The sequence below is a fragment of the Balaenoptera borealis genome, assembly GCF_965194805.1.
Source record: "Balaenoptera borealis genome assembly, chromosome: 16".
Taxonomy (NCBI): domain Eukaryota; kingdom Metazoa; phylum Chordata; class Mammalia; order Artiodactyla; family Balaenopteridae; genus Balaenoptera; species Balaenoptera borealis.
Genome location: NC_138872.1, coordinates 8,860,231 through 8,873,856, shown reverse-complemented (window position 1 = coordinate 8,873,856; position 13,626 = coordinate 8,860,231). Strand labels below are relative to the sequence as shown.

The window sequence follows — 13,626 nt, the reverse complement described above, 5'->3', positions numbered from 1 at the left end:
TTTCAGAGGTCTGGAAAGATGGCTGTCACTTCCTTCTTCTTGGCTTCTGACTTCATACACTTGCCTCTACATAGAGGCTTTAGAAGTGAGGAGCGATCACTTTCGCTTGAATTTTCATTAAGGTCCCGATGCTAATTTCAAGCATATCTAGCTCCACGGGGTCTCACTTTCCGTTACAAAAGCCCCGCGCATCCACCGTATGAAATGCAGAAACTGGTTGTCTAAGAGCAGTGCCTTACTGGAAGAAACGACCCAGGAAGTTTGCTCCTGTCTGTGGTCTCAGCTGACCACCTGGATCCTGGCTTCAGGATCATGTTAAGATCTGGTTTTTTTCCCCTTGATTCTGTGTGGGGATATTCTTCAGAAATGGTTTCTAGTTTTGGACTTTCTTCCTTGGACATCTTTAAAGTACAGATTCAGGTACCTGTTAGGACAGAACAGTGGTCATAGAAAATGCCATGGTCATTTTGCACTATAGGCAAAAGTCATTGGGGGGTAAATCAAATCAGAGTTGGAGGATGTCCAGACATCTTGTTCTCAATTCTCCATTTGGGAAAAGACCAACCTGACTCTTGGCTCCCCTCTTGTTTGAAACATCATTATTGCAATTTTCCTACATGCTGGTGGATTTGGCAAAAGTGGTAGTGAAAAGCTAAGGGTACATTAAAAGATAAAATTAAGAGTATGGTCAGATTTACCCATCTCTACCAAACCGACTGAGAAAACTCCCTTCATACCAATCCCTTGAGCAGTTCCACAGTTGCCATCTTTCCCCTACTTTTAGAATGTTGTAAAGACTCAATAACACAACAAATACTTGTTGGGCATGTCCTATGTGTTGAAGAATAAGTTATATGCTTTTAATACACTACACAGATCCCATAACCTATAACATCTTACAATGTTTCTATTCAGTAGGGGAAGAATTTTGAAATTGGAAGTAAGATGCAGGAGATGTTAATTAAAATTCACATTTTTTATGCCTTCATTTGACACGCAAATTATTGGACATTTGCTCTGTGGCAGGCTTTCAGGAGACAAAATAAATGAGGCAGGGCCCCTGTCCTCAAGTAACTCATAGTGCAATGGGAAATGCCCACCAAAACACACAAACAAACAAACAGGCACTTAGAGGGTCATGAGAAAGAATGGGTCAAGAGCTCGACAATTGTGGTCACAAAAGAACATGCCAGTTTAGAAATACACAAAGCAAGAGGCCAAGCTCTTCTCTAGAACTTTCAAAGAACAGTGTAGGAAAAAATTTTTTTTCTTTTCTTTTCTTTTGTACTTATATGAGATAATAGGTGTTCACTAAACTTACTGTGGTCATCATTTCATGGTGTACGTAAGTCAAATCATGATGCTGTCCACCTTAGACTTATACAGTGCTGTGTGTCAGTTATATCTCAATAAAACTGGAAGAAAAAAAAAAGAACAGTTAGATTTAAATTTAAACTCAGAAAACCTCACTGTGCACCTAACTACGTTCCAGGTTCTATGTTTAGGTACTTTCACAAATGTTGTCTAGTCTAATTCTTCCAATGGCAAATTATTCACTGATATTAAAATTACAGAGGTTCAGTGTTAAAATGAAGTAAACCCTGCAGGCAAGCAGAGACATATTGTTCCCCATTTGTGATCAGAGATTTTCTAAAAGTACAAATGTTTGTAGGTCCAGACATCCGCATATAGATTTCCCTAGTATTCCTTCCTTCAGTGTAACTCAATACTTCTTAAACATTAGCAGGCATAAAACATGACTAAACAGAGTTGACTCTACAAAACTCTATACTTAAGGCGGATTTAGGGGATTTCCCAAGGGTAATTTTGTTCTGTGCAGTTTCTGCTTGAAACCCTACCTTAGAGACCAACTCCTACATGATATTGTCTCCACTGCCTGTCGAAAGGGTCATGAGAGCCCAGAGGAAACTGTGTCTAACCCCACATTAGGCCTAGAGGAGGGGTAGTCATGGAAGACTTCACTGAGGAGGTGGCTTTCCATAATGGATAAATTAGGAGAGAGAATTCCAGGCAGAGTCGCCAGGACAAGCAAATGGCAGGAGGTGACAGAGCATGCAGGCTTTGGGTTGAAAGGCTGAAGGCAAAGTAGTGAGAAATGGAGCTAGAAAGGTAGACAGATGGCCATGCTCTGCTGTTTGGACATTACTGGGTTGGCTACTTGCTTGTTTCAAGATCTCTAGATCTGTGGTTTTCAACTAGGGTGAGTTGACCCCCAGGGGACGTTGGACAATGTCCAGAGATACTTTAGTTGTCACAAGGGAGAGAGTTGGTATTGGCACCAGGGGTAGAGATCAGGGATGTTACTAAATATCCAATGATGCACAGGACAGGCCCCCATGACAAAGAATGATCTGGTCTGAAATGTCATAGTGCTAAGGCTGTGAAAGGCTGCTCTGGACCACTTGCTGCTAGACCATTGCTGGAGTCTTGGAGGTAAATGAAAAGCTGGTTTAAACTTTGTACCTTGGAATAAGGATGTCTCCGGATAAATATTTACTTGGAATTCCTGTTTCCTTTTGAGCTGGGTGAGGGGGTAGGCAGGGGAGAGAGTGACTTTAGAGAGAAATATTAACCTTGCAAATGTGCACATTTTCAATTCACATCCTAGTGACAGGCTACAACTTGTAATCAGTATAAAATGATTTTCCGGGAGAGTAAATGCTTATTTTCACTGTCTTGATGTTGGCACTGGATTACTTGGTATTAATCCCAGAGTGACACAGTCACATTTGGAAGCCGTGAGATTTATGTGGATGTCTTGTGAGGCCAGGGGCAGCCTTCATTTTACATCCTTGATCTTGGAGAATTTAAATCATAGAGCTGCTTTTCTCTGTACGCCAGGGGTGTGAAAAGGAAGTTATCCACCAAGGACAGATTCCAAGAGTCAGGCAAAGCCCAGAGAAGGGAGGATGGGGGTGTCGCCATATACATTATCAACCCCATGCTCAGCAGCAAACAACAGGCACTTATTAAATACCAACTGTGTGCTTTTCACCGGGCACAAGAGAGCAACAACTCTGAGACCTGTATCCACAGGCTTCACTGGACATTATTCCAGCCTCTTCTCCCACATGTGCCCACGCTATGAGGCTATGCTTGCTTGGTATAACTGTTCTGACCAAATTTACCACTGTTAGTTCTTATCCATAGCTTTTATCTAGAGCAGAGGCCAGCAAAATTTTCCATAAAGGGCCAAATAGTAAATATTTTTAGTTTGCTAGCCATATGGTTTCTTTTGCAACGACTCAGCTCTGACACAGTATGAAAGCAGTCACAGATGATACGTAAACAAACGAGCATATTTGTTTCCAATAAATATGCTGTGTTCCAATAAAACTTTATTTACAAATCAGGCAGCAGGACTGGATTTGTCCCGGAGGCTATAATTCACCAGCCCCTGATGGAGAGTAGCTAGTATCATATTTTAAAGACATTGCCTTACAAATATTTAAGCAATCCTATTAAGAATCATACAAATTTTCTTATGTTTTGACTCAATAATTTCACATTTCAGGATCCAGTCCTAAGAATATCTTTGGATTTTCACATACAAGTTTTTGTACAAAAATGTTCACTATAGCCATACTTAAAATAATAAAAATTTGGGAGCCATTTTATTGGTCAACAATAGGGCCTCAGAGAAATCTTGTTCCATTATGGAACAATGGAATTTGGGGCAGTCTTTGAAAATGATCATTCTGAAGAGTCTTAATGATGTATACGATGTGAAGTCGAGAAAAAGTGAGATAGAAACTGTGCCTAGAGTTTCATTCCAATTAAGTTTAAATCTGCATATTCATAGAAAAAGACTAGAAGGAAATATACCAAATTGTTAACTATGGTTATCTCTGAATGGTGAGATTACAGGGTGATTTTTCTTAAAATGAATCCCAGCATGGAGTTATTAAAAGAGGGCAAGTGTAGGCATCCAACAGATTTAGCTTTGCTATTTCACTGCCTTGGGCAGGTGACCTTTACAGGGTTACTTCAGTTCTCTGAGCCTCATTTTACTTCTTTGTAAAACACATGTAGCTTCTAACTTGCCAGATTGTTGTGAAACTAAATAATGTTATATATATAAAATGCCCAGCAGAGTGCTTGTAACATAGTACATACCCAACAAATGGTAGCTGTTAATATCATTATTCTTTGTTCTAAGCAGTTTTGTATTTGATTGTAGTGATGGTTACACAGATCTACACAAGGGATAAAATTGCACACAACTACACACACACAAATCTAAAAATTGTCAAAACTAAGGTCTGTAGCCTACTTCACAGTATGTACCAATTTCAGTATCCTGGCTTTGATACAGTACTACAGCTATAAAATTGATGGCACCACTGGGGGCAACTGGGGTATGAGTATATGGAACTCTATTTTTGCAACTTACTGTGAATCTATAATTATTTTAAATTTAAAAGTTTTAAAAGCACTTTAAATCTTTTAAAAATTCCAACTGCTCCCATAATTCACATTTGTTTTCTTTTATAAGAGGTAAACCTGAGGTGCTGAGAGACTGCTCTTCTTCAGGTCAGTCAGAAAATCAGCAGAAAAAAAACAACAACAACAAGTCACCGAACATCCAGGACTCTTCCCAGATGCTAGCCCTGGCTCACAAGTTGTCCTGTGTTTTACGAGGTTGATGTTCCCTCAACAAGGAATGTGGCCTCTGAGGTTTAAGGGGAAACTGGCTGTCCTTCATATTCATATTAGTTTTACCTTTTCACATGAACTATTAAAACTGAAAATGGGTTTTATATAAATTGAGAAAACTGGCTTAGAGTTGGTAGAGTTACAGCTATCTTTGCCAAAAACTCAATTCGTTAATTCAACAAATATTTGCTGAATGTCTACCATGTGCAGGCACTGTTCTAGGTTCTGGAGATGTGCTAGTGAACTAGACTGATCCAGTTTCTGCTCTTGAGAGGGATGCAGTTTAAGTCAAAAAGCTGTCAATTACAGCCTGAGCTCTCCCACTTGCTTACCATGTGCCTTAAAAAGCTACCTGGGTGTTAACCTTCTCTATAAAATAGGTTTTTGGCCTTGTATCATGAGACAAACATACATACTCCCTAACTTCACCTGTTGTACCCAAGGCAGACATCACTAATCAATCACAGTATTTTTTTTTAACATCTTTATTGAAGTATAATTGCTTTACAATGGTGTGTTATTTTCTGCTTTATAACAAAGTGAATCAGCTATACACATACACACATCCCCATATCTCCTCCCTCTTGCGTCTCCCTCCCACCCTCCCTATCCCACCCCTCTAGGTGGTCACAAAGCACCGAGCTGATCTCCCTGTGCTATGCGGCTGCTTCCCCCTAGCTATCTATTTTACATTTTGTAATATATATAAGTCCATGCCCTCTGTCACTTCGTCCCAGTTTACCCTTCCCTCACCCCATGTCCTCAAGTCCATTCTCTATGTCTGCATCTTTATTCCTGTCCTGCCCTTAGGTTCTTCCTTTAAAAACTAAAAATAGAACTACGATACGACCCAGCAATCCCACTACTGGGCATATACCCTGAGAAAACCATAATTCAAAGAGTCATGTACCACAATGTTCATTGCAGCTCTATTTACAATAGGCAAGACATGGAAGCAACCTAAGCATCCATCAACAGATGAATGGATAAAAAAGATGTGGCACATATATACAATGGAATATTAGCCATAAAAAGAAACGAAATTGAGTTATTTGTAGTGAGGTAGATGGACCTAGAGTCTGTCATACAGAGTGAAGTAAGTCAGAAAGAGAAAAACAAATACTGTATGCTAACACATATATATGCAATCACGGTATTCTTTCCCCCTGAGTTTCAAGGAAGACACAGACTTTGAATCCTTCAGAACAAATTGTCACTATTGGCATTTGGGTAGGTAATTCTTTGTTGTAGAAGGTTGGCCCATGCACTGTGGGATGTTTAACAGCACCCCTGGTCTCTACCACCTAGGTGCTCGTAGCATACCCTGCCCCCATTCCTGTTGTAACAGCCAGAAATGTCTCCAGGCATTGTCGGGAGAGGAAAATCACCCCAGTTGAAAATGACTGCTCTAAACACTACCACTGATTAAAGCTTACAGCTAACAAAAATTATTTGCCATCTCAGGACCAGCTAATTTCTTCAGATCTCTTCTGATCCTTATGTTCTATGATTCCATCAATTGAGAAAATGTGAACCACATTTCTTTATCTAGAGGAAACGAAGTTTTTTGATAAGGAAAATGAGGTGCAAAGAGGTTAAGTAACTTGCCCAGGTTGCATAGTTATTCAGGGCAAACCCAAAATGCAAACCTACAACTTCTGAGCCCAGCAAGCCCTGTCCATTGTGTACTGTGGGTCTATCACAAATGGCTTGAGCTGAAAATCCAGACAATCCCATAAGGCAGTCAGGACCGTGCACTCATCAGGAAGTATTTGTCTCTAAGATATGGACAAATCAGCACTTTTCACTAAAGAAACCAATCAGGAGCAGGGCCTCATGGGTAACATGAATGAAAATGGGACCCAAACTCTGCGTTCAGGAAGCTTCCTAGAGCATGTGTGTGTTGAGGGACTGGGGTGAATACATACATAAATTCTAGTGCAAGCATCAGCTCATTAAGGTCAGGCCCGTCTTGACATGGGTACTATACTCAGGAGAAGTGCCCATTCATCATATAAAGAAGTTTGTAGAACAATATTAATCCTTACTGCAGCCTCTCCCGATGTGCCAAAAGGGTGCGAACATCCATTCATTACAAACTGCTTTTTGATTCTTTTTATTCATCCACTTCTTCCAAAGCTCCACTTTGCATGAAATACCAACTTGTCCCTAGCAACTCACCCAAAAAGTGCTTCAAAACCCCTTCGAAGCCCAGCCTCCTGTGGTTCTGTTTCTCTTTGCCACTTCCCTCACCTTCCAGTTGCCTTTCCACATGTAACTTTTCTGCTTTTTCTGTTTTTTTTTTTTTAGCACATTCATTGATGCTTTTTTTTTTTTTTTTTCTGCCATGAAGCTTGTGGGATTTTAATTCCCTGACCAGGGATCGAACCCTGGCCCAGAGCAGTGAAAGCGCCAAGTCTTAACCACAAGACCACCAGGGAATTCCCTAACTTCTCTGCTTTTTAATTGTAAATGAATCAAGATAACATTGGCTCCTTTTAATATTCCCCTCACCCATTTCCCAGATTTAAAAAACAAGACCAAGACCCGGATCCTGCTGGTAGAGCAAAGTTCCCTTTAGCACACAGGGAAGGCAGAGAAGCTTTAAATCCTACTGTGGGAAGGAGAGTTCAGTCCTATGTAACAGAAGGTGAATTCATGTAAAGAATACACACAGAAATCATTCAACCAGGTTAATGAAATAATATCTGCCAAAGCACTTCAAAAAGTGTAAAGCACAATATAAATATACGGTATTGGAGAAGCAGTTTCTGGAATAAGAAAAACATGACTTTTAGATGAATCTTGAAGAATTGATAGAATCTGGACCTGTGGAATGAGAGGTGATGAGTGTGCAAAGGAGAAGCAGGTCCAGAATTCAGCGCCAGCAGGAGCAAAGATTCTGTGCAGGAAAGGGTTGAGTGTATTAAAAGAGCCTGTATCAGTCCTTAAACTCAGGCTTCTTAAGTTTATTTCCTGTCTGGGGCATTCTGTGACACGTTTCCAAATGGAAAACTCATTCCCAGTTGAGCTAGCCAAATGAATAAATAATGCAGAAATTATTAAGACATTTTCCAGAGGACCCCAGCATTTCCTGTCTTGACAATGGGGCTGGATTTGACATTGGCTAACTCAAGAGGTTAAAAATAAAATCTGTGACCAATTCAAATTTCCCTTCCAACGGTTTTTCAATAATCTAAGATTGGGCTGAGAGACAATACCTGTAACCAACTTCTTCGGACCATCTTAACATCAGTCATTAAGTCATGAGCGTGACCAGGTGGACGTGCCGTCAGCTAAACACTGTCCTGGGCTGTGAGAATAGAAAGGAATACGGAAATAAATGATGACTTCGTTGGTCAAGCTACAGGATGTTAAAAGAAGAGGGGGCTTTTAAAAATGGGAATGTTCCACTAACACGCTAGATGACTTTGGGTTCATCAGACACAAGTTAATCAGTGTGAAGGATCTTAAAGGGAAAAAACAAAAAGATTAGCTCACATGTATACAGTGTTTCCTGCATGCCAGCTACTACCTAGTTTATCCTACCTCGTTTATTCCTGACAATGACCCTAAGAGATGCAGGTACTTAGATCCACTGTACAGATGAACAAACTGAAGTGGAGGAAGTCAGGTTACTTGCCCAAGGTCACACAATGGGTAAGAGGAAGAATCAGCATGTGTATTGTCTAAAAAGCCTCCAGAGACGGTGATCGGGAGAGAATATTGAGAAAACCCCTGCCCCCCAGACCCTAAAAACCACAGAAGCCAGAGCATAACTACCTCATCGTATCCAGGAAGACTGGTTGTCTCATAACAAATGGTGGCAAACGAGGGCTCAGACAAGGGTGTCTCACTCACAGGATTCAATCAGCCTCCTGGGCATGAGTTTTCTCATCCGTACAATGGGTATGAAACTATCTACTTCCCAAATGAAAAATTATCTGGGGAACCTCTTCAGAAAGTAATAGCATGGTTAAAAAATAATAATTATTATATATATATTACAGTTAGGAGTATCTGAAGTCAGGCAAATTGATTTGAATCAGCACTACCAATTATTATGAGTCTTATCCGTGGACAATTTAGATCCCTCCCTAATTATCAGTGTTTTCACCTGGAAAATGAGAATAAGAATCAAACCTATCTCATGGGCTTCTGGTGAAGATGAAATAATACTATGTATGCAAGGATAATATCCTTTGCACTATCCTCTGCACACGGTAAATGCTTAATAAATATGAAATAATAGTAATAACAATAAAGAAATCATAGCTACAACATGCTGTGCTTAATTACAACAAGATTGCAATATCTACTCTGATGAACCAGAGCATGATAACTTGAGTAAGAAATAAAATAAATATGCAAACGACGAAACTTTAACCTAATAACGTGACCACTCCCAAAGTTTAGCATATTACTGGCAATCGCCAATGGAGCACTGCCCATTATTCATGATCCGAGCACTGAGGAATCATGCATAATGGAACAGAGTTCCTGCTAACAGTGGATTCACGCACGATAATTTAAACTTGTTTGTATGGAAATAAAGGACGAATCTTTGAAGTGAGCTTTAATGAGATTCTGCTTGATCTTCAGTGTATCCCGGGAGAAAGAGTTCAGTTTTTCCGCCAGCATCCGGCTCTTGTTGGTGGCGTGCAGGAAAGAAAGGGCGGGCTTAAATTATGAATGGCCCTTCTTGTCTTTGTGATAACAGGTGAGGAGCAGGGGGTGCTCATCCGGGGGCACCGGGGAGATGGAGAGAGACACCCCAGTTCTCCTCCAAGGTGGCTTCTGAATCAGAAACTTACAGAAGGGCTTGGTGGAGTGGAGTCTCAGAAGACATTCCTCATGGAAAGGAGAGTGTTACAGACCCTCGGAGACAGAAATGAACCAGGGGGTCCTGGCGGGAGATGCTGGCGTATCAGCATGGCCCCTGCACCTTGCCATACTCCGCAGGTGCAGAATCCCACGCCTGTGCCAGAGGAGACCTGGCAAACAGTTGGCACTGCCCAGTGACTGCTGAGCTGGCCGCGGCCAATGTCTGAAGAGGGCTGGTGTTTGGTCAACTTGGCCTGACTGTCAGAGGCTCCCAGGAAGTGAGTCTGTGTTTTGATTGTCGGGTGAAGAGTTTCTTAAATCGGTGGTTTAGGAAAAGCTCGATTCAAGCCGTGGGCGAGGTCTGCCTCCCTGGGTGGCCGTTGGGTGTGTGACGAGGAGACTGTGGTGGCCGGGCACAGGCGGGCCACACGCTGTACAGCACTCAGCACGCGGCAGCTGACATTTATTCCCTTTTTACCTTTAGCATCGACTTAGGGCTTTTTCATGTCTGCGGCCTTTCGGGCTCAATGAATCGTAGCTAAGCCTCTGAGACCAAGTGCTTGTTGAATTCCTTCTGTGGTTTCCACACAGAGACACAGCATAACTTGAAGCACGATGGACAACGCGTGTTGAAACTTTCTCTGCATCACGGTCCTCGCTGGGGACTCTGCTTACATTATCTCAATTGATCCTTACCACAGCCCTATGGGGAAAAATATGCTTTTTTAGTCCCATTTTGCAGATGAGAAAACTGAGGCCCATGAGGTGAAGTTACTCACCCAAGATCACAAAGCCAGGAAGCAGTGGGAACTGGGATTTTGAAGCCAACACCTGTTTGATTCCTGGGTCCACTCTCTTATAATCATGCTCTGTCCTGCCTTGCCCTCAGCTGCTTCCCCGATAGAAGGCTGCCCTGACCTTAACTGAACTCTCAGCTGGGCACAGTGAAGGGGAGGTGCTCTGTACACACTAAGGAGTGTATGTCAATCCCTCCCCAGTATACAGATGTATTCTCTACAGATGTACTGGGAACTCCAGCACACAGCAGACCCGAGCAGGAAGGATGCTTTCCTGACCCCCATCACCCACCTCAGCTGTCACCCGCATACAGACTCAGGAATTCAATTCTCAGCCTATTTTGTCTTGATTTGCTAAAGAAAACCCCCCATTTTTAAGCCAACACGTACTGAGCACTTACTTATCCCATGCCAGGCACTACGCTAAGAGGGCTCCGTGCATTCAGTCATTTAATTCTTAAAACTCTTATTCCCATTTTACCGACGAGACTATTGAGGCACCTACGAATTAAGTGACCAGCCCAAGAACATGCAGCTGGTGAATGGGGCACCAGGATATACCCCTACATCCTTCATGTGATGGGTGCATGTTTCCCTCTATGTGCCTGATGCTGCTCTCAGTCTGGGAATCCAGCAGTGAGCAAGACAGATCGGGTGCCTGCCCTCAGGGAGCCTGTGTTCTAGAGGGGAGAGACGGGCTACAAATAAATATACATCTGCCACAATATATGAAGAAAATCAAGGCAGAAGAAGGAACTAGAAAGTAAAAGACGTGGGAGGGGTTGCTGATTTACGGGGCAACCGGCGAAGGCTGCCAGAGGATATTTGAACTGATATTTGAGCCGAGACCTGATGAATAAGGGAAGTGGCAGAAACACATTTCAGAGAGGGGGGTTGTCAGGTGCAAAGGCCCTGGGGCAGGAATGAGTTAGGGTTATTAAGAAACCATCAAGAAAGCCCTTCTGCCCCAAGTGGAGTAGAGGAAGTGAGTGAGTCACAAGGGTGAATCATGCAGGGGCATGTCCAACTCAACAGAATCTGTATCCTGTTCTTCTACCCACGACACTGTTCTTCATCTCCAAACCTGAGAAATATCAAATCCATTGCTAATATCCGCTCTGCCTGAGGGTCCTCCCCTCTACCTGAATCCCTGAATCCCTCTTTCCTTTATGTTTAGATGATTACCAAACGTAGAGGCTCTGGAATCCATTCTCTTTTAAAATCATTTGAATTAAACTAGGATAAATGTCCACCAAGAGATGAGGAACAGAGAGGAACTCTCTGAGAAGCAACCATGCAAGGTACAATTTCATGTTCACAGATGTCCACGCTGGCAGAGATGCCAGTCTGGGTGTGCATGGGGTGAGAGTATCATGTAAAGGGGGCATCAATGTCGCTGCTCCCACAGAAACTTTTCCATCTCCGAGAGCTGTAGAATTAGAATATGCAATGGTACTTTTAATACTGAAGCAAATCAATAGCAAAGTTGCTACAGTAGCTTCTCATTGAGGCATGAGTCAAATATTTCTAGCTGAAGGTCTGAGGCTCTGAGGTTCCTTGTGGCATTCTACTCCCTCTTAGAACAGTTACCCAGGTCTAATTTGGCTATTTCCTTCTGCTGAGTAGATGTATTCTTTTCACATTTGATTACTAACCACAGCCATGAGCCAAAAAATTATCATTAAATAAAATAAACAGGTCATGGGATGAGTCTTGGAAGAAAAGGTTGTCTTTTAATAATCAAAATCTTTATTCATTTCATCTCATCTTTATGCTAAAATGCTGAGAGAACTGGATTTTTAGAACATGACTTGGTCTTTGAGCTCAGAAAAAAAAACACTTTCTCCCATTTAATCTGGCCTTGACTCTGTGTCTTCTCAGTGACAAATTTAAGCTAATCACCCCAGTGACTTGGGGATAGCCTTTTTTTCTTCCTTTTTTTAAAGTGCAGGACTGGAATTTCACTGTGTTGAATATAAACGTGGAAAAGTACATGGTAGAATAAAACTTAAAATGCGTATATGGAATTTTTATTATAAGGCTGCCTGTAATGGAGCTGACCTCATATTCACCTAAGATTTCTCTGGCTCTGAGTTCAGATTTCATGCCAATTAACATGTTGATGACATATATCACTTAAGGAGCCCATCATAACTTTTATCACATCATGTTACATCTATTTCCTTGTAATTAAATCAGAATTACAGGGTGTAATTACTTTTCTTTTCCTGAATACCCATTCCTTTTCAGACATTTAAATTCAAGTACAAGTACTAAAAGACACTTGGAAGTAACAAGCTAATAAAAATATTATCAATTAATGAATGTGTTGGGTTTCTCCTATTATCTGGTTCCTTTCTGACAAATTCCTTTCTCCCCCTGTGCTTTGGATGACGTGTAATGTTTGGTTGTATCCAGTCAAATGCCTCATAAGTTCTTTAAATCCTCAGGGCCCTAGTCTCCATTAATATGCAATGTTCTCACACGTAAATATAATTACATACAATTATTAGTGGAAAAGGATCAGATAAGGTTTATTAAGGAAATATCCTATAATTACCCAAGTCCAAGACTTCCCTTTACATGCTAATTCAACCAAGGGTTGGAGTCTGCAATCACTCTACCTGCAAAACGGCTATTGACTTTGATTTCACTTTAGGAAGCTGATAATTCATGACAGGACCGGAAAAGGGATATACCTTGTTAAGTCCTTGTTTAAAAGACATAACAACTATAATAACTCTAGAAAGAGTATGGACCCAGAGGTGATTATCTGGCCACTTCTGGTCTTCCAAACCCTTCCAAACATCGAACTGAAAACTTAAAGTTACATCACACTTAATTTTTGAACCTCGTTGTGACTTCAAGGAATAGCTAAGAACATGCACCTAATTTACAGGCATATGATCTATAAGGATCTGTAAGAATTACGTGGGCAGAACTACCAGGGACTAACACATATTATTTGAGGCACTGGGCACTGAAAGATGATTAGAAAAGCAACTCCTTTGTTGTCAGATCAATTCAATCATTCCTTTGAAAAGTACTTATTGAGCATCTATGGTGTGCTATGTGCTCTTCTAGGTATTGGCAATTAATAAGATGGTCAAGGTCACTGCTATCCAGGTGCCAACACCCTAGGGAAGGAAAACAGACTGTAAGCTAGTAAACAACAGAATGAATAAGAGAATTACATCTAGTGATGGGAGCCAAAAGGAAGAGATAACAGAACAAGGTGATGTGATAAAAAGTGATGGTCTTTGGGGCGGATGATTTTAGACGGATTGTCAGTGGGGCGGATGATTTTAGACGGATTGTCAGTGAACGC

The 13,626-nt window shown here is 41.4% G+C and overlaps 1 protein-coding gene across 3 annotated transcripts in view; it reads left to right on the top strand.

Annotated features, from left to right (window-relative positions):
* The window catches only part of TSHZ2 (teashirt zinc finger homeobox 2), a 447,673-nt gene that overhangs the window by 377,529 nt on the left and 56,518 nt on the right, over positions 1–13,626 (top strand). The window contains exon 3 of one of the 3 annotated variants that reach the window (XM_082362704.1): positions 4,517–7,075. The exons of the other annotated variants lie outside the window; for them this stretch is intronic. Within the exon in view, the coding sequence (XP_082218830.1) occupies positions 4,517–4,518 (2 nt within the window). The 3' untranslated portion in view covers positions 4,519–7,075. Of the gene's footprint in view, positions 1–4,516; positions 7,076–13,626 lie in introns of those variants that run through there. 3 annotated transcript variants of the gene reach the window in all.